The 26,906-nt window shown below is 46.6% G+C and overlaps 1 protein-coding gene and 1 long non-coding RNA gene across 4 annotated transcripts in view; one reads left to right on the forward strand and one right to left on the reverse strand.

Moving 5' to 3' along the window:
- The window catches only part of LOC112652535 (uncharacterized), a 29,589-nt gene extending 16,549 nt beyond the window's left edge, over nucleotides 1-13,040 (forward strand). The window contains exons 2-6 of the long non-coding RNA XR_007405118.1: nucleotides 1,672-5,283; nucleotides 5,467-5,571; nucleotides 10,363-10,504; nucleotides 10,785-10,905; nucleotides 11,210-13,040. This is a non-coding gene — a long non-coding RNA (uncharacterized LOC112652535). The remainder of the gene's footprint in view (nucleotides 1-1,671; nucleotides 5,284-5,466; nucleotides 5,572-10,362; nucleotides 10,505-10,784; nucleotides 10,906-11,209) is intronic.
- The window catches only part of ERICH6 (glutamate rich 6), a 32,107-nt gene extending 16,804 nt beyond the window's left edge, over nucleotides 1-15,303 (reverse strand). Inside the window, exons 1-11 of one of the 3 annotated variants that reach the window (XM_049099689.1) lie at nucleotides 15,009-15,303; nucleotides 14,657-14,876; nucleotides 14,196-14,253; nucleotides 8,998-9,089; nucleotides 5,972-6,034; nucleotides 5,628-5,683; nucleotides 5,422-5,538; nucleotides 2,687-2,797; nucleotides 1,891-2,048; nucleotides 1,472-1,542; nucleotides 117-262 (exon numbers count right to left, since the gene is read on the reverse strand). In XM_049099689.1, the coding sequence (XP_048955646.1) occupies nucleotides 117-262; nucleotides 1,472-1,542; nucleotides 1,891-2,048; nucleotides 2,687-2,797; nucleotides 5,422-5,538; nucleotides 5,628-5,683; nucleotides 5,972-6,034; nucleotides 8,998-9,089; nucleotides 14,196-14,253; nucleotides 14,657-14,876; nucleotides 15,009-15,251 (1,335 nt within the window). In that variant the 5' untranslated portion in view covers nucleotides 15,252-15,303. Of the gene's footprint in view, nucleotides 1-116; nucleotides 263-1,471; nucleotides 1,543-1,890; nucleotides 2,049-2,686; nucleotides 2,798-5,421; nucleotides 5,539-5,627; nucleotides 5,684-5,971; nucleotides 6,035-8,997; nucleotides 9,090-12,013; nucleotides 12,134-14,195; nucleotides 14,254-14,656; nucleotides 14,877-15,008 lie in introns of those variants that run through there. The other 2 variants (XM_025436144.3, XM_025436143.3) reach the window with 2 other exon arrangements.
- Between the last annotated feature and the right edge of the window lie 11,603 nt (nucleotides 15,304-26,906).

Raw genomic sequence — 26,906 nt, forward strand, 5'->3', positions numbered from 1 at the left:
GACAAAGAGTTAAATGTGTTATGTAGCCAGCCTGTTATATTCATTATGACAGCTTTTACAATTTTAGGTAAAACTGACTTTAAAGAGTCACAAATAAAAAATTACAAGAGAATTACCTTTCCACATGCTATTCTAGCATCACAGCAATCAATGGAAATGTTTCTATCTTCTACTAGGAAATCAAGTAGACTGTCAGTAGTTAGCTCTTTTTCTGGGATATCCACGGAAAGTTGATAAGAAATTGTTTTTAAGTGCTTTGAATCTAATGGGAAAAGAATCACATGAAAGTACATATTTGTTTAAGATGTTCCAAAACCTCTCTTCTAAAATGAAATTTCAAACCCTATTACAAATGCATTGATTCATCACTTTTTTTATTTTTTTATTTTTTATTTTTTTTAAAGATCTTATTTATTTATTCATGATAGACATAGAGAGCGAGAGAGAGAGAGAGAGAGGCAGAGACACAGGCAGAGGGAGAAGCAGGCTCCATGCAGGGAGCCCGACGCGGGACTCGATCCCAGGACTCCAGGACCTCGCCCTGGGCCAAAGGCAGGCGCCAAACCGCTGAGCCACCCAGGGATCCCCATCATCACTTTTTTTTTAATGGAAGAAAAATGAGGTTCTTCATTAAAGTGAGTGCCTTCTTTTGTTAAGAGAATGAAAATGTTCTTTTGTTAAAAGAAGAAAGGTGATTTTCATTATGTGGAATGCTGTGGCCTTATATTTAGTAGGAAATAGTTGAATATCAAGGAACTTTATACTAGGGATTTAGTTTAAACCAAAACAAACATGTATGTTTTCTAAGTATTTTTTCCATGTCTCTCAGTGGTTGAGGAGCAGCCTGATGCTCAGAAAGATTAACTAATGTACCCCAAACTATAGGGAGCCTATAGGGAGAAAAGCAAGGATACAAACTTCTGATTCTAAAAGTCAGTGCTCCTCCAATATACCCATGCTATAGCAACTCATCAGCTCTTTGCAGCTTTCTGCAAGGTGCTCTACAGATGTTGCTAATTTATTTCGATCAATTACACAGTAAACTGAACACTAAAAACTTCAAAAGGCACATGACTGAAATGCTGGATTTTTTTTTTTTTTAAGATTTTATTTATTTATTCATGAGAGACACACAGAAAGAGGCAGAGACATAGGCAGAGGGAGAAGCAGGCTCCCTGCTGGGAGCCGGATGTGGGACTTGATCCCAGGACCCCAGGATCACACCCTGGGCCAAAGGCAGATGCTCAACCACTGAGCTACCCAGACGTCCCTAAAACACCAGATTTTCTGAACCATTTTACTGAGGCATTGACTGGAATAAACATTTTAAATATTTTAAATATTTTAATTTTAAATATTTAAATATTTATATATATATATATATTTTTTTTTTTTTTTGTCTTGGTCTTGTTCAAACATCTGAGCTTTCTGAGGTACAACTGATCTAGAACATCAGTGTTGAGGGACTCACCTTCTTCAGAAAAATTAACTGGTCCATTTGGTATTATTGCAAATTGTCTGGCAATTTGTCGCTCCTGTTTTCTACAAAATTCAAAAATATGACAAAAAATCTGAAAGGTATTTGAAGCTTAAAACAGAATTTTAGTACAAAATTTAACTGTCTAAATGCCATCCCTTTTTTTAAATTTATTTTTTATTCTTTTCTATCAGGTAGTTAATGTAGTAATCAGTACATATGGGTCTCTACTCTCTTTTGTCAACAAATTTCTCCAACATGGGAATTCTCAATTGCTCCAAGAGTTTGCCGTTGGTAGATTTCTACTTTAAATTGGTGAGTTCACAGACTTTCTGGGACCTTCGGGATCTCTCTAATTTCCCCCCCACCCCCCAAGCTCTCAAGTGGGCCTGCATCTCAATATCAAAGGCTACCTCCGCAGGGCTTTTTCCTTTGCTTTGAGTCTATCAGCTTCACTGCCGTGGGCTGCATGAGGGTCAATACAGATTAATTCAGCTTTAGGGCTTTGGGTTTTTTTTTTTTCCTCATAGATGTAGTCAATCAGATTTTGAGAATAACTGCAACAGCAGGCCTGGAAAACAAAGAGGTCATTTTCATCTCACCAGTCCTGGATGAAGATAACTAGAGGGGAAAAAAAACAAAAATGGCCAAGGAAATTTGGATACCCATCTATCGACTTTTTTCTGGTAACAGTGATCTTGAGATGGAGCTCACAGACTCTACAGTTCATCCATTCGAAGCGTACAAGTCACTGGGTTTTAGTGAATTCACAGACATGTGCGAAACCATCACCGCAGCCAACTTTTAAACATCTGTGTACGTGTTTTTGTGTAGATATATGTTGTCGATCCTCTTGGGCATATACCTAGGATTGTCATTGTTGGGCTATATGTAACTATGTATTTAACTTCTCAGGAAATTGCCAGACGGTTTCTCAAAGGGCCTATGCCATATTATCTTCCCCCTTCGAAGTATAGGAGAGTGCCAGTTTCTCTACATTCTTGCCAGCACTTGTTATTATCCATCTTTTGGATTATGGCCATCATTGTGGGTACGAAACGGTAATCCATTGTGGTTATGATTTGCATTTCCCCAACAGCTAACATGTAACTCTTTTAAGAATTGCAGTGCAGGGAAAGGTGCTGGAGGAAATACTTCCTTTGTTTAAAAATAACATAATTTCCTCTATAAACCTGCTTTAGAACTTACACCTGTGGGTTCCGAGCTATCATCATCAGAGAAAACATCCATGTTGGAAAGAAATGTTCTTAGATCGCCCCCACAAAATTCACACTGCAGTGCTATTTCCTCCTCTTCTTCCTTCAGAGAGGGGAAAATAAAAATGAATTAGGCCCATACAGAGGCCCGAGCCTCTGGGAGCAGTAGGAGTCAGGGCTCAGGGCAGGGCCGGCAAAAGTCCAGTAGGGGAGCAGGGGTGCTGGGGGATGTGCCAAACTGTCAGAATCCCTGGGGGTTCCCAGAAATAGCTGCCAGGGGAACTTTCAGGAGGCTGAGATCCTATATCAGAAGGCACCAAGCCAGGAAGAGCCGTATATTCCAGTAATGAGACATTATTTCTGTTCAAGGGTTGGTGAGGCCTGAGGAGGCCGAGGTGGTATTTTGAGGGCCTCTGTCTGGTGCCTTTCGCCAGAGCACAGCTGAGCCCAAAAGGAGCTCCTGGGTCCTTAGGACGCCTCCTGAGTGCAAGAAGAAAATTGCACGCGTGACTTTATTGTTGACATCAGAGTCCCTTGTGGGGGAGGGGGTTACAGTGTGTCACCAGCTGCAGGCGCCGAAGGATAACACACTTTAGCCCCAGCTGGGGCTCTGAGTTCTTCTGTCTGTGCTGCAAGGGTAATTCAGGAGTGTGGGGGAGACCAGGGGAAGCAATGGGAGACTTGGAGTTGGGGGGCTCACGGCTTGAGGCTCTCTCTATGGTCACGTGGGTGATCTGAGGTCACGGCTGTGACTGTAGGGGCTCCTGGGCAGGCAAGCAGCCAAGCCTCAGCACAGGCCTCCAGGGGAACCCCTCATCACGCACTTGCAGGTCATGAACACCACCAGGCCAGCTGTGTTCGCCAGTCTCTGGGCCCGGCAAAATGGCCACCGTGGGGCCAAAGGGTGGCTGAGGTGGCCAGCGCAGCCAGGCATTCACCACTCTGGAGTGATGGCCCGTATCTTGAGGCTACTGAAACTACCCACAGATAAGTACTGCCCATGGGTGAGAGCAGAACCCTTGGGGTGGGGCGGGGCGGGTAAAGCCCTGTCAGGGAGAGATGGTGGTGACACATCTAGTTTGGCTCCCAAAGTGACCTAGCAGGCAGAAAGAGAGCGTGCTGATGCCAGGCCATTTCCATAGTGATTAGCTTCTCAGCCCACAGTCCCTTCCCCTACGGGGTAGCAAGGTGGAGGTGCTTCCAAAGACCACGAATAGGGCGGGGCTGCCACCCGTCAGAGCCCCATCTACGCAGACCTCAAACATCTGCCCAAGATCTGGGTGCCAGCGCGGGGACAACTCCCTGGAAGAAAGGCAACTGGGCTTTCCCCATGTTCAGGACCGTCTCCGGGTGTCAGCTGAAGAAAACTCCAGCAACTTCCTGGGGTACAAGCTTTCATGGTTCAGGAAGAGAAAGGAGCTGGTTTGAATAACGATTTTCAGGGCAGCCCAGGTGGCTCAGCGGTTTAGCACCACCTTCAGCCCAGGGCCTGATCCTGGAGACCCGGGATTGAGTCCCACCTGGGGTTCCCTGCGTGGAGCCTGCTTCTCCCTCTGCCTGTGTCTCTGCCTCTCTCTCTCTCTCTCTCTCTGTGTGTCTCTCATGAATAAATAAATAAAATCTTAAAAAAAAAAAAAAAAAAAAGAATTTCAGCCTGAAGAGTCCAGAGTTTAGAAACCTGGACCACTATAAACAGGAAAACACTGACTGCTATTACATGACATATTGACTGTGTCACCCCTTCATTAGACTTGCAGAGTGGAATGCACCCCAAGGCGGCAATGAGCCGCACGTCGGTGGGTCCACACAGCACTCCCATTGACCCTGCACACACGTCTGCGGCCTGCTGCCTCACACCATGGCCGGCTCTTATTTCCAGTGAGGGAGCCTGCACCTTTAGCATACCCCAAAGGAAGTAATTCACGGGCCCCGATCTGGGAGGGGTGCAGCTCTCTCCACACAGCCAGACCATCGGGGTTTGGAAGTAATCATACCAGCAATCAGTCCCTCACTGCTCCAGGGCAGCGGGGCGGTGTGCCATCCCGTGAGAGTTATTACAATGGCCTTTCCCTCGCCCACCAGACAGAGGCACTAATGGGTCACTTGAGATGACTAAGTATGGCAGATGTTCATCTTTGTTTCCAGGCTTGGTGGCCACTGTGATGGGTTGCATCATGTCCCCTGAAAAGATATTTTGAAGTCCTAACCTCTGGTACCTGTGAATGGGGCTTTGTTTAGCTATGGGTCTTTGCAGATGGAACCAAGTGCAGATGAGAGATCATTAGGTCATAATCCAAGAAGACTGGTGTCCTTGGAGAAGAGGGACATTGGGACACAGGCTCGCAGAGAATGCTGGGACAGCCAACACGGGGCTGGAGGAAGGCCAAGGTTGGATGGCCACACTGGGGCCGGGGAGGAGGCAAGGAAGGATGCTCCCCTAGAGGCCGGGCTGGCTGATACTTGGGTTTTGAACTCTTAGCCTTCGGAACCGTGAGACAATAAGTTGCTGTGGTTTTAACCATCTCATTGGCGGTAGATGGTTCCAGCAATCCTAGCAAAGGAACACAGCTGCCCTAAGTGCTATTCCAGGTAAAAGAGCTCTTTGCCCGCTTTTGTTTTTTAAAGTAGATTCGCTGTCTTCCAGGCAAATCATCCTGTGGCTTATTACATCATTTATTAATAGGCAAAAATTTTAAAACTTCAAAATAGCATGAATTTAAAAATCACCTTGAAGCTAATGCCTAAATTGGAGCTCTCTCCTTTGAATTGCAGAACGGACGGTGGCCCGATGCTCGGCAAGGTCCTCAGGGAAGGCTCGAACAGGGTTATGAAGTCTTCTTTAAACTAAGTTTTTAAAAAGAGAGAACTGATGTCTGAGTAAGTGACATTTACCATGAAAACTGAGTGCTGTTGGACTGATAAACATTTCTTACCTCCAGCTCACATAAAATACTCAGTTTTCGCTCTTTGGGATTAATTACCCATTTTTCTGAAAAGCATCAATTTGGAAGGAAAGTTTAAAACTTTTATAACGGTGTGCTCTACTTTCTCGTCACCCACTACCCCCACCACCCCATCACATACTCACACAGACACACAGACACACACACACACACACACACAGTTTAAATGCCCTGAAACCTTTTCACCCGGTCCTCGAGTATATTCTCAGGGGAGGGATTTTCTAGAGGAGGCGGGCGCTGTCCAGTTCAGGCTGGTTCCCCAGGGCCAGTTGGCCTTTGCCCTCAAAGGGAGGGAACTCCAAACATCCACTTACCTCTTAACTTAGAAGCCAGATTTTCATGTTCAGTATCCTTAGTTACAGAGGAGGTTTTCTTCCCTGTAAAATGAGTGCACGTTTGTCATCAGTTCTGACAGAGAAGGAAAGCGACGTAACGTAAAACAAGATATGCCTCTTGGAAAAATAAATACCCTTATTTGTGTTTGCTTTACCTTATACTTTTTTTTTTTTTTTTTTTTTTTTGCCTTTTCCAAATAACCTTTTTATCAACAATGAGGACCAGAGGAAAGTCACCCTTGATGAGCACATTTAAGAGTGTTTCCTTGTTTCTTTCTGGTCCTAGACTACTGCAGAGATGCACATCTTGCTTGATTATAAATGTTGTGTTGCCAACTCTTGTTTTCTGCTTTTCTGAAGTACCGCTTTGTCTACCTTATGTCTGTTACTGTGTAGGAGATTTTTCAGGGGGAGGGGTGCTGAAGGTTCTAGTTTAAGACACTGAACTCAACTATGAGGATTATTCCCTCTGCAGATTCCAGGGCAGTGGTGGAAATGGGAAAGGTACCCATCGGCAACTTTGAATAAACATCTAGAAGATTTAGACTGATAGAATTGGAATAGGAAAACCAATCAGATCTACCTACAACAGGACAGAGGTAGTGGAAGGGAGCTGGCCTAGTTGTTCACGGAGCCAGTGCCAGCAAGGACTGCGGGTGAAGAAATAAGTGGGCTTCAGAAAATGATGCCCTTCCTATGTGGAGTATCTGAAAACATTTTAAATAAGTTTTAGGCATCTTGTCCAACAGAAATACCAGCACAGTATATAAAAAAAAATGAATGCACAAAGATTTTTATTAAGGTATTCTTTGGGATCCCTGGGTGGCACAGCGGTTTGGCGCCTGCCTTTGGCCCAGGGCGTGATCCCGGAGACCCGGGATCGAATCCCACATCGGGCTCCCGGTGCATGGAGCCTGCTTCTCCCTCTGCCTGTGTCTCTGCCTCCCTCTCTCTCTCTCTGTAACTATCATAAATAAATAAAAATTAAAAAAATAAAAAAAGCAGAAAAAAAAAGGCATTCTTTGTTAATGGGGAGAGCTCAAAACATCAAACCAAACCGACTCTGAAATGTCTAGCAATCAGTTTTATTAGGTATAAGCCACAATAACTGTGTATAAGGGAATACTGTGCAGTTGTTCCAGTGAATCAGGTGGACCTTTCATGGCATGGAAAGATGCCCATGATACACTGCTAAGTAAAAAAAAAAATTAGAGACAAATTTGCCTATTGCTCACAGGAAATGTTGTTTCATAGACTTTCACCTTACAAACTATTAGAATTGATAAGAAATTTTTGCAAGGGGGGGGCAGATACAAGCTTAATATATAGAAATCAATAATTTTCCTTCGCATTGACAATAATTAAAAAAATAAAACCGGGAAAAAAGTGTCCAATTGTTACATCAGTACAACTACAACTCCTAGGAATAAACTCGTAAGAGCTGCATGAGTCCTCTATGGGAAAAAGAAAAACTATGAGAGGAGACCTGGAAGAAATGGAGAGGCACATCTAGGTTCACGAGGTTCCTGCTTGGTGCAGACCAATGGCCATGAGACGAGGTGGCCCAAGCACCTTCCTTGGTAGCCTCGGTAAACAAACCGAAATCTGCCATAGTCAATTCCTGTAAATGCCTCAAAGTTAAGAATAGCCAACCTGAAAACAGCCAACCAGGCTTTCCCAAATAACTCAACTCTTTAGACTATACTATAGCCAATCAAAAAATTTCCTTGTTTTGCTCTGGTGTCTTCTCTGTCAAAAGCTCTGGCCTCACTCCTGTCTGGGGAGTGCTTCTATCTCCTGTCTGGCACTGCTCTGTTTCAATCCACATTTGCTCAAACTTAGAAATCTGAAAATGCCTGTTTGTCTTTTAACACTGCTAGGCCAGGGCCACAAAACAACTCGTCAGAGGCCATTGAAAAATCCCATCAGATTTACATTGACTGTGTGGGTTCATCTGGGGATTATTAACAACTTTTTAATATTTGGTTCATTTTTTAGGTTAGATTTTGTCAGTCTTCTGGGCAAACCCTCTAGCATCTTTTCACTTTGTTCCCATTGAATGAGCTTGGTTCTCAGTTGATCCTTTGGCTCTCTCTCTCCTCAGATTCTCCTCCTACTTACCTTGCTGCAGCCACACACACTGTCCCCTGGTTCTAGGAGGAGATGCTTGCTAGTCCCAATGCCTGCCCCCAGAGATCATCCTGGCTTGTTCACCCACCTCCTTGAAGCCTTTGCTCAAATATTTTAGCTTCTCAGTGAAGATTTCCCTGAGCACCCTATGTAACCTTGAACCCCTCCCACCCAACAAATCCTGTCCCTTTCCTTTGCTTTTTCTTCTCAGCACTTCTATCGCCTAATCTACTATATATTTGCTTATTTTATGTATTATCTATCTCACCATCACCTCTACCTTCCACACTTTAATACCAGATCACTAAGACAGGGGTTTTGTTTTTCTCCATCGCCATTTTCCTAGAACAGGGTTTGGACAATGACAGGCGCTTGGCATGTGCTAAGGTGCTCAACAAGCATCTGATGAATAAGTGACATAATATAAAACAAACAGAAAAGGTAAAAGGAAAGGCTATTCATAATTACTTACCCTGGGATAAATTACAATTTTAATTTTTGTATTGTTTATTTCCTAATGGTTGACATTTAGAAACAGAAGTGCATATCACTTCTTAATAAAAAATGAAGCTATGTATCAAGATATAATGGAGAACATAAATGTTGGCATTTATTACAGACTAGGGGCCAAAGAGTTTAAATATTTAATCTCATTTTGATCTTCATAACAATTCTGTGACTGAGGTATTATTCTTATTACCGACACATGAAGATTCTGAGACTCCTTGGAGCTAAGATTTCATGCCCTGGCATCTCCATGTCAGTTTGCGTTGGGCTGGGATTCAAACCCGGCTCTCCCACCACCTCTTACCACCATGCTCATTCCAATGTGCAAGCCTATCTCCCAGTTAAAGCTAAGAAATCAAACTACTCACTCCTCTGCCTTCTGCCAGAAAGTTCTTGAAGCCAGCTTTCTTCTGTTTGCACTGATGTTGGAATTCCTGGATACAAAGTGTGATACATAGTCCTGAAGTTTAGACAAAGTGTTAGTTTTGAGTATACCTATGTAGTTGTTAGCAGTTCTTCCAAATATAGCACATTTTAACGGTCAACGCACCTACATGAGAAGATCGTGGTTTCTATTTGAAATGTTTTCTTCCATTCTTATCTCTCAGTAAAGTCAGGCACAGTGTGTTTGCATCATAGGGAAAGTACTCCTTCCTAAGCCCCAGAGGCTCCCAGTACCATATTTTTCCCTGTAGGGAATAAATTACTACAACTTTCTCTGTGCATGTGTGTTGGTGGTGGCAGTGACGGTGCGTGTGTTTAAACATTTACTTGAATTTCAATGAGACATTTTGCTCATTTTATGTAAGTAATCTCTATACCCAGTGTGGGGCTCAAATGCACAGCCCTGAGATCAAGAGCCGTATGCTCCTCTGACTAAGCCAGCCAGGTGCCTCAATTAAATAGTTTAAAAAAAATAATACAACCTTTTTTTTTAAAGGGTTGAAGTTAAATGCATTGTAACCAAACAACTTGTATTCTTTCTACAAGTGGTTCAGTCACTTGCATTATCACTGACATGACAGGAAGGCAGACATGGACTTTCACTAGTTAAAATGACTGTTAATTGGTAACAAGTAAATAATTATTGCTTCAAGTTCCTTTGCCTCTTTGAATTTCAGGTTTTTAAATAATTTGCTGGATCTTATAAAATTATCAAATCCTTTTCAAATGAATGAGTCAGATTTAGGGCTGTGTCCGCCCCGTTTTTTTATTTTTTATTTTTATTTTTTATTTTTTACCATTTTTCGTTTTCTTAGGTCTCCACCTTCCTTTTTTTAATGCTTGGTTCCTTGGCATCTTGCAGCAGTGGGTTGTTTTAATTCTGAGATGACTGTGTCTTTTAATAAGTGAAGAATAGCTCTGCTGAAGCCACCTGTGCAAGTCTCTGGGGGATTCCTATTTATCTAAGCTCCCAGAGAGACAAGTTACAGGGACCAAGCGTTAAGGTGTAGAGCAATCCCTAGACAATGTTTAACGTTTGGCTTTTTTCCCAATTCAATGGTTAGCAACATCGATACATTATTCATCAAGGTCTTTTTGCCTTCCTCAAACCAACACCAAAGCTTGTTCCTGAAATTCTGTGTAAAGTTGGCAGGTGACTGAGGGTAACAGAATTGACACTGAGAACTTACTATGCAGTAGTACCTTCAGAGTAGTTGCTTTACTCACATTATTTCATTCATATTCACAAAAACTAATCAAGGCATCTATTAATATTCCCTTTCTACCAGCAAGGAAACTGAGGCTCTAGGGAACTTCTGAAAAATTGCATGTGGCAGATACAGATGAGGCCTGGACCTATTCGGCTTCAAAACCTGTGTTTCTCCACATTCATCTCACCACCTACAGTTGATCCCATTTTCAACCAGAAAGGTAATAAACAATAGTAATTAAAGTAATTAAAAAACAGAAAGTGAAACCCTCTTGCACTGTTGCACTGAATGCAAATTGGTGCAGCCACTCTGGAAAATAGTGTGGAGGTTCCTCAAAGAGTTAAAAACAGAACTGCCCTATGACCCACCAATTGCACTACTGGGTATTTACCCCAAAGATACAGATGTAGTGAAACAGTGGGACACCTGCCCCCCAATGTTCACAGCAGCAATGTCCACGGTAGCCAAACTGTGGAAGTAGCCTTGATGTCCTTTGACAGATGACTGGATAAAGAAGATGTGGTCTCTATATACAGTGGAATATTACTCAGCCATCAGAAAGGATGAATATCCGCCATTTGCTTTGATGTGGATGAACTGGAGGGTATTATGCTGAGTGAAGTAAGTCAATCAGAGAAGGACAATCATCATATGGTCTCACTCATACGGGGGATATAATAAATAGTGAAAGGGATTATAAAGGAAAGGAGTGGGAAAAATTAGAGAGGGAGACAAACCATGAAAGGCTCCTAAATCTGGGAAACGAACAAAGGGTTAGGAAGGAGAGGTGGGCACAGGTTGGGGTGACTGGGTGATGGGCACTGAGGGGGGCACTTGACCAGATGAGCATTGGGTGTTATACTGTATACTGGCAAATCGAACTTCAATAAAAAAAAAAAAAAAAAACCTTTCCAAATTTTTACAGGAAAAAAACTAGGCGAGCCAGTATCGATTGCATTTTTATGGCTTCTTAAGGGCAGATTTCCTTAAAAACACCATCTTACCAAATTCACCAGAGAATGCTTTGAAATATAAAAGAAGCATCTTCTTAACAAGATTTATGAGGAGGAATTAAAAATTTGATCATGTAAAGAGATGTTCCCCTACAATAGGAAGTTCGGGTCAAGATGTCAGTGGAGTACCCAACTCTCCTCCCCTTCCTTTCCAAGGTCTTCCTGAAATAACACAGACAAACAAAACAAATGAAAAAGATAACCCTGGAAAATAAGAAAGGTGTCATCCGTAGACAAATAATACCGAAGTCCTTAAGGAACAAAAAGAAATGGCTTTAGTTTGATGGAAAACCAGAGTGCAGACCACTACAGCTCAAGACAAGAGAGGTAAGCAAAGTTCTTCTGGGAAGTTCCTGGCTCAGGCTCAACCAAATGCAGAGAGGAGGGACCTGGGACTGCCATCGGAGGAGTTCGAGAAGTTAATTCAAAGCAGTGGGCCAGGCAGGCAAACCCCTTCTTCTCCCCTCATACAGGGGCAGTTGTTTTTATTTACAGATGAAGCCCAAAGAACTGCTTTCTACAGAGTGGGCAGCGTCTCTAAGGAGTTTTTAGGTCAGAAAGAGAAGCAGAGCACAGCATGAGGTTACGCAGGACCTGCCTAATAGGCTTGGATGAGAAAGGAGGAAGGCACATGCCACCTAGAAATAAAATTCACAGAGAACTCCAACCACACAGCGACATTCCTCATCCCAACCCCAGTTATAGTCGGTATCTACCTGCCTGCTTCCTGCCGACACTCCACCAGAGGCTGGCTCTGACGTCCCCCATCCACTGGCTCTGACGTCCCCCATCCACTGGCTCTGACGTCCCCCATCCACTCACTAGGGCTCCCAACCTGCCAGGCCAGCCCTGGGAGGAGCTACTCAGCTGCAGAAATGACTCCATCCCGGCTACCTACTGGATAAACAGGACTAATCCTGGAAAAAAAAAAAAAAAACTTAGAAGAACAAAAAAGAACTTGATTTTTATTTGAGCACTCTGAAAAGAGATTTAAGAGCAACAGTGATTTGAACAGAAACAGAGAACAAGACCTGGCTTCTGGGAAATGACAAATAGGAATACCAAGGTAAGATTTCTTGTTCAAGGGCTGTATATTATCATATAAACACCCAACAGCTTGAAGCCGTCCAAGAGGGGCCACGGCTATCCAGGAGGGGTTCTGAAGGAAAGAACAGAGACAAATGAAGGGAAGGAAGTAATCCCATATCGCTGGTGTCTGGGACTCAGAATGATCAGCAGTACGGAGTACTAGAAGTCAAAGAACCAATGCCCTCTGAGCTCTGAGGAAAGGGGCTTTAAATGTATTCTTTTATGCCAGGTTGTGATTAATTAAGGATGAGGGTAAAGTGAAGAAACCTCCAGACAGGACTACCCACAAGATCTGCATGAGATAATTACCTGAGGAGTTTGTCCAGCAAACAGAGAAGGAATCGAAGCAAGCAAGCACTATGGGAATCAAGGAACGGTGGCCACTGAACCCAGCTCAGGAAAGCTGAAGACACTTAACAACTGAGAGTTGACAAGTTCCCTTTTAGGAGCAAGTTTTACTGACATAGGATTTTGGGTGTTTTTTGTTTTATTATAATTATTTTTTTATATTTTGAGTGTGCACGAATACAATCACATTGTTGGGTTCTCAGCATCAAATTATATTGTTGATAGATTTTCAGTTTTTAGAATCAACCTGTACTGAGTTAACTATGTAAAAACATAATATGAACATAATAAAACTTGGCAAAATAATGACTTTGTGTGAATATATATTACACATTAATATAGTTTGTTATAAAATGTGTATGATTTGTTGTTAATTGGGGGAGAAAGGGGTGAGAGGATAGAAGAAAGTAGAAGTGCATTAGTGTGTTAACTTCATAATGAGTTAGTAGATAGTTGCTAAAGTTGAGAAATCAGATAGTAGAGGTTTAAATAAAGTCCTAAAGGCTAGAAAACCTAAAAAATAACAAATACCAAAAATGAAGAGGGGGGGAATTAGTATGAGTTATATTTCTCATCTTTCATGGGTAGGAAGCCTATAATTATGGCAAAAATTGATAAATCAGGGAATGAAAATGTGCTGTTTAGAATAATATTGGAGGGGTGGCTGGCTTGCCAAAATCAGTAGGGCATGCCACCCTTGACCTCGGAGGTGTGAGTTTGAGCCACTTGGGTGAAGAGATTACTTAAAAATAAAATTATAATAGAAACAAACTGTTAGCAATATGTTAACTGGGGATTGGGGCTGTGGTGATGAAGAAGGGCATGGAGATTTTTAATTTTATGCCTTTGTATCCTTTCATACTTAACCATGTGCATGTTACTTTTTTCTTAAAAAGTTGAATTAAAAGGACAGAACAGCCCTCCTCATGCTTAAGAATTTAAAAGTTGCTTGTGAAAGCAAAGCTTAGGTGAATGGTCATTCAAGATTGTGGACTCAGGTTTGCTGTGAGATTTCAGGGAAGATTCATAAAGATGTTCCAAAAAGTATTTCTCTGGTGTCTTCCTGTGCCTGAGGGCTAATAGCAATAACAATAGTAAGAAAAAGGGAGGGGGAGACCGAAATTTCCAGTGTCCTTCACGGAAGGCGTCTCTGATCATTGTCTCAGCCAGCAGAGCCCTCCACCTCGAATGTTCACAGCCCTTGTTCCTGTACCCCTGGCACAGTGTTATCATTTCATGTTATATTAAGTGGACGGGCCACGTCCGCAGGTAGATGGACAAGGGACCTCGTCTCAATCTCCGAAGTGTCTAACAGCATGGTTTTTCCAAAAAAACCTTTGTGGATAAATAAATTCGTTATAAGCGCCCCGGATCATTTGACTCTACTTGCAGACGTGTTCATCCAAGAGGTAACCAACACCAGCTTCAAAAAAATAATAAGAAAACAAAACATTTTCTTACCGATCTAAATTCATTCCAGGCAGGTCTTTCCGAAATGTCTGAAATATTTTAGGAAAATCTGTTGAAGGAGACATCAAAAGATGTAGCCCCTGCCTCTGAATCAGCGGTTCACAAAAGGCCAAGTTGTACCCCCCTCCCTAGGCCTCGGGCCCCAGGAGACCTCTGGCAACATCTGAGGACATTTTTTGATTCTTACAAAGCGGATGTGGGGGGGGGAGTGGGGGCTCGGGGCCAGAGGCAGGCCATCTTCCAACCTCGGCCCCGACAGCAATGTCAGTCCTGGGAGGTGGAGAATCCTCGAAACAACTGCGCTAGCGCAGTGGCCAGCGCGGCCTCCCGACCGGGGCGGGCACCGGGCCTGCAGGTGCACCAGGCGCTTCCCTGACGCCCTAACTCGGGAGCGGGCGGGACTGGGGGGGGGGGCGGGGGATGCGGGGGCGCGGGGGGCGCGGGGCCCCTACTTCTCTGGGACCAGGTGCTGGACCCCGCGCTGCTGCTCGGCGTCTCGCTCCAGGACCCGCTGGGCGACGCGCTGAGCGGAGGCGTCGGGCTCAGGCTGGGGCTGGCGACGCTGGCCAGGCGGGGCAGGAGGGGCTCGGAGCCCTCGACGCTGCTGTCCCCGAAGGCCGTGGCCCCCCAGAGGTACGCATCGCTGAACGCCCCGTGCGCCTCCAGCTTCCTCTCCGCAGCCTCCACCAACTCCACCTTCTGCTGCGTCTCCACCTCCTCCACCTCCACCTCCTCCACCTCTTCCACCTCTTCCACCTCTTCCACCTCTTCCACCTCCTCCACCTCCACCTCCACCTCCTCCACCTCCTCCACCTCCACCTCCTCCTCCTCCACCTCCACCTCCTCCTCCTCCACCTCCACCTCCTCCTCCTCCTCCTCTACGTCCTCCACCACCTCTACATCCTCCTCCTCCTCCTCCTCCACCTCCTCTTCCTCCTCCTCCCCCTCCTTCACGTCCTCCTCCACGTCCTCCTCCTCCTCCTCTTCCCCCTCCCGGCCCTCCTCCTCCGGCTTTCTGAAGCCAGGACTCGAGTACAGGTTGGCCATGGCTGCGGGGAGCAGGGCTGCCGCTAGCGCAGTGGCCAGCACGGCGTCCCGACCGGGGCGGGCCAGAGCGCGCAGGCCGGGTGTGTCTGTCTCCCTGGGCAACGCCAGTCAGCGCCGCCCGAGCCCCCGGTTTTAAAGGGGCAGGACCCCCTCGCCGTGGGCCCCCCGCCTTCTCTCTCCTTCTCTCCCCTTCTCTCCCCTTCTCTCCCGGGCTCCGGGTCCTCGCTGCGCCTCCCAGCGGGTGGGTGTGCAGGCGGGGGCTCCTGGGGATCCCCCCCCCCCAGGCCACCTGCTATTTTGGGTTTTGAGTAGGTACCTGCTGCTGGGAACTCACAATCAAACTTTATTACAAAAAGAGGTCCCGGCCCCGTAGTTTGACAACTTGATTTTTAAATTGCATTTATCTTGATTAATGAGATTAAAAAAAAAAAAAGATGTTTTTTATTCATTCATCAGTGACACAGGCAGAGGGAGAAGCAGGCTCCCTGCAGGGAGCCCGACACAGAACTTGATCCCAGGACCCTGGGGTCACGACCTGAGCCGAAGGCAGATGCTCAACCTCTGAGCCATCCCGGTGCCCCAATTAATGAGATTTTTTTTTCCCAATTAATGAGATTTTTGTACCCTTCCAGTCTTGTGCCTGAGATGGGTGCTTCGCTCTAGTTGCGAGGCCTGGTACCACCTGTGTCTTCCTGGGGGCTTTGCTTTCAGTTCATTGCACTTTTGTAAAATATGTGTACACACACAAAACATTTGTATACAGAATAATATGTAAGGGACGTCCACTCACTTACCACCCAGATTGGAACACACATCTTCACTGCAGAGTTCAGCTTCCTTTTTTTTTTTTCTCTTATGATTTTATTTATTTATTCATGAGAGACAGAGAAAGAGAGAGAGAGAGGAGAGAAAGAGGCAGAAGCAGGCTCCATGCAGGAAACCTGATGTGGGACTTGATCCCTGGACCCCCGGATCATGCCTTGAGCCAAAGGCAGACGCTCAACCACTGAGCCACCCAGGTGTCCCTCAGCTTCCTTTTAAAGCCTCTCAAGTCTGAGAAATGTTCCTGGTGGGATGAATTGGGCTTTTGCTGTTTGACTTCACTTGTAAGGCAGGGGAACAGGGGAGCGCAAACCGAGATTCCCTGTGGCTGAGGCCACTGGGTGTTGTTCCAAGGGTGGGGCCTGACCCCTGCATTAAGTGAGCAGGGTTAGGCCTAGAAGTCTCCGGATGTGATCTCTGTTAAATCAGTTGACCACGTTCACCGTCAGTTTCTCTGGGGGTAAATTGGTGGGAATAATACTACTTTACCCCTAAAATGTTTGTGGATATCAGTGAATGTGAAATGGGAGCCTATCACCATCTGTGCATTCGGCCAAAGACCACCCTGGGAACACACCCAGAGTTAAATAGGTTGTCACCAATTATAGCCAGGTGTCTTAGGAAGAGCATGGTGGAAAGAACCTATAGGGTGAGGATGGTTAGACTCGGTTAGATGATTTGGGAGAAGGTCTAAACAAGCCAGGTTTTGCTCTGAATCGGATGCTGTCAGACAGTGGGGGTAGTAGTTTGTGGTGGCTCGGTGACCTTATTTTTGTGATTAGACAAAATTACCAAGTGGCTTTGTTTAATTGCAATTTTATCCTGGTGTCAGAGTAGTGTTTTACTTAGTTTGGGCTGCTGTATCAAAATACCATAAACAGGAGGGTTTAGAAGCAACGGAAATTTATTCTCACAGTGCTAGAGGCTGAGAAGAACAAGATCAGGCTGGCTTGATGTGGATCTAGTGAGAAGCTGCTTCCTGGTTCCCACATGTCCCTGCGCCTCCGACTATTGGCTCTGTCCTCAGGCGGCAGAAGGAACACGGGAACCCCTAGGGGCCTCTTTTAGAAGAGCCCTAATCCTATTCATGAGGACTCTCCCCTTGTGACCTAATCACCTCCCAAAGGCCTCACCACCAAATACCATCACAATGGAAATTAGGTTTCAGCATAAGAATTTTAAGAGGACAGATTCAGTCCATGGCTTTTTTTTTTTTTTTTGGAAGATTGTATTTATTAACTTGAGAGAGAGTGTGAACAGGGGAGAGGGGGAGAGGGAGAGGGAGAAGCAGACTCCCTGTTGAGCGCGGAGCTCAGTGCGAGGATCCCAGGATTGATGCTGGGCTCCATCCGAGGACCCTGGGGTCAGGGCCCGAGCCGAAGGAAGACACTTAACCGACTGAGCCCCCCAGGTGTCCCTCAGTCTACAGCATCTTGTCTGAGGCTGTTATTCTTCCAGAATGTTTCTGTCCAACAGGAAAAACGAAACGGCCTGGCTGTGTCAGACCAGCTTGTGGTAATAACGAGACCTAGCTGTGAATACTGGGTCAGTTCCTGCTGCAGGGACTTCCATTATGAGCTTTCCAGCCCAGAAGACTTGTACTCACAGGGCTCTCAAGGGAGCAGGAAGTGAGAAGTTAGGTATCTGGAATCACTGCGCAATATGACAAATATTTAACAAGCTCTATGAGCTAGCCCTCTGCTGGGGGCTGGGCCATGGCGTTGACAGGACAGCACCTGCACCTTAGGCAGGAGTCTGGCCAGCTATGGGGCACTGGGACAGACCGGGGCAGGTGAAGGCACAAGACCGCCCAAGCACTCCAGAGAATCAGAGAAAAAAAATCCACAGAAAATTGTGAGAAGAAGGAGGGACCTCGTAGGCTAGCAGAGCAGTTGGTACAGATGAGAGAAGATAGTTGAGCTGTTCTGGAAGGAAGGGTAAAATGCGGGTGTTTGGAGAGGAGGTCAAAAACATGCGAAAGCCTGCCAGCAGGCTCAGGGCAGGAAAGAGGGCTGGCACAGGGGAGTGCGGTAGAGAGGTCGAGGCACAAATAGGATAAGTGGTATTTAAAAAAAAAAAGTGGTATTTTATTTCTGGGCAATAAAAGCATTTCGATGCTGGAAGGGACCTCAGAGGTCATAAAATTCGCCAGCTACGGGTACATGGGGAGGTGACTTGTTCCAGGGGAGGCAAGCGGAATGGAAATGAGGACGTGGGGGGCGGGGGAGCTGGGGGAGGAGGAGAGGGCAAGGGTCAAAGTGCTGGTGCTTATTCTGAGTTGCCTGCCTTCAGCTCGGTTCACCCACGGTCACAGCGTTTTCTCAGTGGCGTAGTGAATTCATATATTTTTAAAAACATTTTATTTATTTATTTATGAGAGATAAGGAGAAAGGCAGAGGCTCAGGCAGAGGGAGAGGCAGGCCTCCTGCGGGGAGCCCGATGGGGGACTCGATCCCTGGGATCAGGCCCAGAGCCAAAGGCAGACGCTCAACCACTGAGCCACCCAGGCGCCCCTACTGAATTCATTTTTAAGTCAGCCCTATTTAGAGCCTTTGTGAAGGCCTTTTTGAAAGTCTTAAGACTCTCTTCCCTTGGATCCATTTACTCTGCAAAAAAAAAAAAGTTGATTTCCCCTTAATGGAACATCAAAGTTGATTTCCCCTTAATGGAACATCATTCTCTGTTTGGGCCGATCAGAGACAAGACGGCACCGGGCCATGATTGTACCCCCACCCCCGCCCTCTCCAGGTGCTCTCGGAAATTGTGAGCCTGGGCTTGGACAACCAGACACCGTCACCCCTCACTAACGGACTCTGAGCTTGTTCAGCCTCGGCGCCTTGATCTGAGAGTTCTGATCTGCCTAATTCACGGGGCTATCTTGAGATGCAACTGAATTATTATTATTATTATTATTTTAAATTTATTTATTTATTTATGATAGTCACACACAGAGAGAGAGAGAGAGAGAGGCAGAGACACAGGCAGAGGGAGAAGCAGGCTCCACGCACCGGGAGCCCGACGTGGGATTCGATCCCGGGTCTCCAGGATCGCGCCCTGGGCCAAAGGCAGGCGCTAAACCGCTGCGCCACCCAGGGATCCCCTGAATTATTATTTTTATACGTATGTTATTAACATCTTTTCTTATGGAGGACTAATCTTATATTTTACTCTCCTTTTGTTTTTTTTTTTTTATTTTATTTTTAAAAAAGGACTCCTTTATTTACCTGAAAGAGAGCACGTGCACACGAGAGCGAGGGCGGTGGGGGGAGCTGAGGGCCAGGGAGAGGAGCAGACTCCCCGCTGAGCGTGGAGCTGGATGTGGGGCTCAATCCCAGGACCCTGAGATCACGACCTGAGCCAAAATCAGGAGTCGGTCGCTTAACCGACCGAGCCACCCAGGTGCCCCTTGTACTTTCCTTTTAGAATCACATAGTTTCGTTTAGAAAATAATGTTACTTTTACAATCTGTAAAATGTTTTCATGTGCTTCCAGTGCTAAGTCCACTTAGCTTTTTTCCCCACCAACAGTAGCGTCCTAGGTAGTTGTTGTCATCATCTGGAATATGGTTTCTCTATGTAGCATTGTCGCTCTGAAAACTGACATGAATGCATCCACTCTGAGAGAGCAAGAGAGGATTTTTTTGCCCAGTGCAAACACTCGCCTGCAGGATATTTTGGTAGGCAGCTCTCAGTCCAGAAAGAAAGCATCGGGGTCCCCTCAGAATGCTTTTTTTAAACTAAGCGTGGCTCTCATTCATGGTGGAGGGACGAGCACAAAGAACCACGCAGCCTTGAGGAGGGCTGGCGACGAATGAGCCCGGCTGCGTTAGTGTCTTAGTCCATTCAGGCTGCGATAACCAAATAACCACCCACTGGGTGGCTTAGAAACAGCAGGCCTTTATTTCTCACGGTTCTAGAAACTTGGAAGTCCACCATCCAGGTGGTGGCAGATTTGGTGTCTGGTGAGGGCCTGCTTCCAGGTTCATAGACCTCTGGGTTTTGTTTTTGTTTTTGCTCTCTCTTCGGGGGGTGGAAGGGGAAGAGGGCTCTGTGGGGTCTTTTAGAAGAACAGGAATCCCCTTCACAAGCACCCCCCCCCCTCAGGGCCCAAGCACCTCCTCCCAAAGCCCTGACCTCCTGATTCCACCGTGTTGGGCTTGATGTAGTATTTCCCCAGAAGACTTTAGGGGGCACACAAGCGTTCCGACCGTGACAATCAGCTATGAGGGCAATCTCCGTAAATGTCAGGTCCCCCTCCTTTCCTACAAGCTCCTTTTGCAAGATGATTTCTGAGAGCATGTTTAATGCCTCTTAATTGGCAGCGACATCCACTTTATCTTTCCCTTTAATATTTTACATCCAGGGATCCCTGGGTGGCACAGCTGTTTGGCGCCTGCCTTTGGCCCGGGGCGCGATCCTGGAGACCAGGGATCGAATCCCACGTCGGGCTCCCGGTGCATGGAGCCTGCTTCTCCCTCTGCCTGTGTCTCTGCCTCTCTCTCTCTCTCTGTGACTATCATAAATAAATTAAAAAAAAATTTTTACATCCAGTGCTATCCCTGGTTGCTATGCATGCAGCAGAGCCGGCCTTGGGAAAGGTGCCGCAGCCGACACTTGCCTCTACCCCCAAGTCCCTAAAGCCCCCTGCTCTCTCCTACCTGGTTTCACATCTTCTCACTAGTTGTTTTGAGCTCAAGCCCGGCTGTACGGCCCTGTTGCCTCCACCCCTTTCAATCTCTAAGGGACAAAGGAAGGCTGACGACCGCCTGTATCGGTGGCCAGGGCTGCCGTCGCCCAACACCACAGACTGGCTGACCGAGACGACAGAAATGCGTCTTCTCGCAGTTGTAGAGGCCAGAAGTCATGACCAAGGAGCCAGTGAATTTGGTTTCTGGGGCGAGCCCTCGTCCCGGCTTGCAGGCGGCTGCTTGGCCTTTCCCGTGAGTCGTGTGAGCACAGTGGAGTCGGGTGGGCTCTCTGGCCTCTCCTCCCCCATCGGACCAGGGCCCCACCTCCACCTGTAAGCAGCCCCAGGATTAGGATGTCAACCTCTGGAATTTGGGGAGGCCACAAACTTTCAGGGCACAGCATGCGCCTTGAAGGAGACACCCGAGGCGCCAAGGTTTCAGGTGCGCCGCTGTGCCACAGGGGGTGGCCGAGGCCTGGGGACACACTAGGGGTTCTTGGTGACTGGACTGGACAGGCCCCTTCAGGCACAGGGTGGACGTGTGCTCATCCTTCAGCGCTTTGTGTTCCTTTGGGTCCTCCAAGAGGAAAAGGCCAAGCTGGGGCAACGCCTGAGAAGAAAAGGCCCAGGAGGGCCGAAGAGGCTGGGCGTCCCACCGGCCTGCGTTGCGGGTCTGCGTGCGGGGCCGGAGAGGGGGAAGGCAGGCCGGCAGGCTCCGGGGAGCGCGTTAGCCGCAGTCGGGGCCCCCGGAGGTCTGGCAGAGCCGCCGGGAGTGCCCGAGCCAGAGCCAGCGTGCGCCTGCAGGAACGTGCCCACCCGGGCACCCCCGTCGCCGGCCTTTGGCTGGGGGTGCAGGCTTCGGGGTGGATGTGGAAGTGGGGTCTCCCGCCCTCCTCCCTGGCCCTGGTGGCGTTAGTAAAACGGGTAAGGGCATGGTTCAAGGAGCGGGGCTCCTTGGGTTTAAATCCTGGCCTGGATCCTGACCAGCCGCCTGACCCGGGACACCTCGCTTCTCCGTGCCTCAGTCTCCCCATCTGTAAAATGGGAGCAGTATGGGATCCTCCTGACATGCCCATGAGGTGGGCGCTGGAATCCTCCCCACCGATCTTACAGGCCAGTCACGAGGGCTCAATGAGTTAACATAGTAAAAACCTGGACCAGCTCCTGGCACATTGTCCCGACTGCATTATCTGTTTACATCTGTGATTGTCCGCTGTCTTGGAATTAGTCGGAATTGCAGGAACAGTGGATGGGGGCGGCCCTGTGGATGCCTCTTTCAAAGCTTGTCAGTGATCCAAAAAATCAGTGGGATTGAGAAAAAAGGGATTTTTATTTATTTATGACACACACACACAGAGGCAGAGACACAGGCAGAGGGAGAAGCAGGCCTCCCGCAAGGAGCCCGATATGGGACTCGAACCTGGATCCCGGGATCACACCCTGAGCCAAAGGCAGACACTCAACCCCTGAGCCACCCAGGCGTCCCCAAAAAAGAGATTTAAAGGTATAGATAAGAAGTACTCAAGTGTATTTATGGCCTGAGAAGGAAGTGGGAGGTTGATTGTAAACTGCTTGTTGGATGGGACTCCCCTCCACTTGTTAGCTCCGTATCATCCCAGTGGCTTTTAGCAAATGAGCAACTGAGTAAGTGCCAGCTGACCCTATAATAGGAATGATCTATGCAGGGGAAGTGTGGAGGTGCACCTGTGAGCAGACGAGCTACAGCCAGGGTCTCTCTTTGCTTTCTGGATTACAGTGTTTCATCCTTCGCCACAAGGAACTGTTGACAATGCATCGGGCCTTGGACTTGCAGGAGGGTCTGGCCATGGGGTGCGGAAGTCTTGCTGCATTTCCCAGGGTGAGCTTAATGAGGAGAGGAAGGCCTGTTTGTAGGGAAGAGGCCCTTAGGGCGTGTTTCAGGGCTCTGTCCTGTCAGGGACTTCTGGAGGTGGATGGGTCAGCTGGGGTTTAGGCATAGGCTGACTTAGTAAGCCATGGCCCCTGCCTCTCCAGCTGTGTCTTGTGAGATCTTTACCCACTTCGGTGTTCAGGTTCTACCCAAGGTCTTTGTGCTCCTTGAATGCCCCGTGCCATCTCTCCTCTGAGGACTTGGAGCATGCTGTTCCTGCTCCCGTCTGCCTTTCCCTGTGTTTCACCTGGCTAACGCTCATCTGTCATGATTTCCACCAGGCTCCCCCAACACCCTTTTACCCCTCTGCTGCTCCTCTCAGGAGATGGCACAGATCCCGGGCAGTTTCTGCTTGTTTATTTGTGTCTGTTTTGTAAGTCCCACCAGAGAAGGACACCTATCTATCTTGTCCTCCAACATGTCCTACAGGCCTAGTAGGTACTTAAAAAAAAAGGAGGTGGATCACAGTAGATTAAGTGGGTTTTAGCTAAATTTATAATCCCTCACTTCACAGGTGAACAACTCTGGCTCAGAGAAGCTCGGCGGTTTATCTCAGGCCGGAACTAGTTAGTGGCAGCATGAGGACTGCAACTCAAGTCACCTGGCTCCAGGTCAGTCTTGACAACAACACAAAAAGTCCACGTGTCCTTCACGCGGTTAATATTCAACCTGGGGCAGTTCTTAAAAATACAGACTTTTAATTAAAATAGACAACATAGAAAAGTGTGCAGATTGTTAAGTGAACAGTTTGGCAAATTTCTCAAAGTTAACACATTAGGACACGTTTTGATGATTAGATAACAACTAAAATATGTATAATTAGTATAGACTCTATAGACTTGGTGTGAAAATAGTCACCTTTTCTTGTCCCACTTAATCAAGTTAGCCCTTAAATTAGCTCACCTGCAGAGGCAGCTGAGCAAGGATAATCCACTCCCTAGTTGTTAAGTGCCCGTCTCTTAGGATCGTAAGATGCAACTCTTTGCCCCTTCTGTTCCCATCTTAGCTGCCCCAGACCAGGTCCCGGGATCCACCACCTCTCAGACCCAGAACTCCTGTCAGCCTTCTCTCCTGAGGTCTTGCTCTTGAGGGAAGACCTTTTCCCTTAAACTTCCAGAGGACAAAGGACCTGTAAAGGGGTGTGCTTTCCCTCTAGACATTGGAGCTACTTGCCCTTCTGACCAAATGATAGAGCTTCTAGGAGAGACATCCCTAGGAATTCCCAGGTGCCCTGCACATGCCCTCAAGGAGCCTCGTGGCTTAAATAGGCTACAAATTCCCACCCACCCAGTCCATACACTCCTTTGCAATACAATTATCCTCTCCCATCAAGAAGTGAGTCCATTTCTCGACTACTCTAGAATCTGGGCTTGGTCATGTGATTTGTTTTGGCCAATGGGACATTAGCAAATGTGATGTGGGTGAAAGACCAGAGCACTGGTTGGGAAGCTTGGCAGCTTTTGCTGCTAGGAACCCTGAGGTCATCATGTGGCGAGGCTGGGCTAGGCTGCTGGACCACGTAGAGCTGGGACAAGCTGGTACAGCCAAGGGCCCTTACCCCTACCAGCTGCCAACCTGCCATATGTGAATGAGAGCTCCAGCTCACCCACCAACTGGCTACTGGGATGAGCCAGCTGGCCCCGATCAGAACTGCACAGCTGAACTACAGAATCATGAACTAAATGGTGAGTTTTTTGTCTTTGAAGTCACTAAGTTTTGAGGTGGTTTGTTGTATGGCAGTAGATGACAGAGTTAAAAGTGATTTTTCTGTTGTAGCCTAGATAGTGCAGTAACTGGAACTTCTCTAAAGGAATGAGTAAACACACATGTGATATGCCTCGGGTACAGTAGCGTCCTGGGTACAGATGGAGATAAATACACGTGTATATATGTACATACAAGAGAAGGCTGTTGTTGTTGTTAGAAACAAATCCTGTGGGGACTAGGAATGAGTCATGAGTGGGAGTGAAGAGGTCCTTTAATTTTAGCTCTGTATACACCTCTATATAGGTGTTTTTGCAATAAATATATATTTATAACACCACCTGAGTTGGTTTTTTATTTTTGAGAGAGAGAAGAGGAGGAGGGGTGGAAGGAGAGAGAGAGAGAGAGAGAGAGAGAGTTAAGCAGGTTCCACGCCAAGCATGGAGCCCAACACGGAACTTGACTTCACAACCCTGAGATCGTGACCTGAGCCGAAATCAAGAGTCAGATGCTTAATGGACTGAGCCCCCCAGGTGCCCCAGAATGCAAAATATTTGACTACATTTAAAATGTGTGTAGGGGGCAGCCCAGGTGGCTCAGTGGTTTAGTGCCGCCTTCCACCCAGGGCATGATCCTGGAGACCTGGGATTGAGTCCCATGTCGGGCTCCCTGCATGGACCCTGTTTCTCCTTCTGCCTGTGTCTCTGCCCCTCTCTCTCTCCTCTCTGTGTATTCTCATGAATAAATAAATAAAATCTTTAAAAATAAATAATAAAATGTGTGTAGGTTCACATATACTCCACAAATAACTGATTTTACTTGGTGGATCATACCTAATCACTGGGTAAATAACCTTCGACATCATGCTGAGGAGCTTTATGACCCCAACTGGTGGCCTGGGGGACCCAGTCCCCTTTCTTCTCAACCATAGCCCTGTGGGTTTTCCTTCCCTTGGGAGATGGGAGGAGATTGTCTCTGTAAGCCTAAATGGTATAGGCTCACAGCGCACCCCCCCCCCCAAAAGCTCTCTGGTCCCTTTCATGCCTTGTGTCCATTGGTGGGTGTGAGGCAGTAGAGGGAAGGTGAGGGAGAAAGGGGAGGGGAAGGAAGAAGTAGAAATGTGTCCTGTTATTTCCAGAGGTGAGGAAGCAACTTCAGGTCTTTGGATGGGTTTGGGGGGAGCCTAGGGGCTTGTTCCATCAACCCATCTGCTGACTCAGAAGCTCCTTCCACCGGATGACTCAGTGGGAAAGTGGTGGGAGCTTAGGTTTTGAGTGCAGAACCATGAAGAGCAGATGGGGTCTGGGATTTCCAGAGACAAAAACACAGAAAAGCAGGGGCTGTGCAGGGGTATTTGTGGGGGTGGAGGGATGGGGGTGGGAACATGGCCGAGCAAGAAAAAAACATGGCCGAGCATAGAGGAAAATGTAGGTCACAAAAGGTTTTTTTTTTTTTTTTTTTTTTTTACAAAAGTTCTTTACTAAGGATGCGTTTAATTTGGATACTTTCTGAAAGTTGACAGGTCCCCTGTTTGGTTGTGTTAGCTATCATCCACTGTCACTGTCATGAAGCCCTCTGGTGGACAGTGACTGTTCTTGGTGGCACAGCATTCCTTCTCTCTACTCTGTCTTGAGGAGAACCCTTTTCATGGGATTTAGATGAGGATGATCTCAAAAACCTCTCTCCATGAGCAGGAGTCAGCCCACAGTTTCCTAATTCTAGAAAATGCCTAATTCTATTTGGAAATTCTAGGAAAAAAAAAAAAAGACTCTGTTCTGTCCCTTTTAATATTTTCAGCTCTCCTGTTGACCTTTGGTCTTTGGCACAGTTATTTTTAAGCCTGTGTCCCAAAGCTCCTGTATTCAGAAGCCTCCAGATTTGTTTCTGTTGTTTCTTTCCCTGCTGATTTTGTTGCTGTTTTTGTGCATGTAGTCTTATCTCTTTAAATACCTGGGTTTTTAAAATTTGTTTTATACAGTTCACACATGTTACATTAGTTTCAGGTGTACAACATAGTGATTCAATATACTATACATTATGCTGTGCTCACTACAAGTGTAGCTCCCATCTGTCGCCATGATACCCGGGTATTTATTTATTTTTTATTTTGTGCCAGGCATTGTTATTTGAAAAAAATTGTAGTAGTGATTTGAGGTTTATAAAATATTATCTTTCTCTGGAGAGGAATTACGTTTGCTTTAAGAAGGAACCTAGGAATGCTCTTAATCCAGGATTACCTTAATCCAATTTCGGGTGATTTACAGTGATTGAAAGCTAGATCACATCCCTACCAGGATTATTCCACTTCATCCTTCCACGCAGCCTTCAGCATCCTGGTCTCAAGTGTGGGGGTTACCAGCACTCCTCTCCCATAGTTGGTGGGCTCTGATTCTCTTTTTTAAAAAAACTTCCTTAGCCAATTCAAGGCTATCAAAAGTCTTGCTCGGCCTCTCAGACACCTCTTTTAGAATTGGCAAATGCCCGGGGAGAAAGCAAGCCCACATGTACCACTTTGGATTTCCCTCTTGTCCATT

The sequence above is a fragment of the Canis lupus genome, chromosome 23 (assembly GCF_003254725.2).
Source record: "Canis lupus dingo isolate Sandy chromosome 23, ASM325472v2, whole genome shotgun sequence".
Classification (NCBI taxonomy): domain Eukaryota; kingdom Metazoa; phylum Chordata; class Mammalia; order Carnivora; family Canidae; genus Canis; species Canis lupus.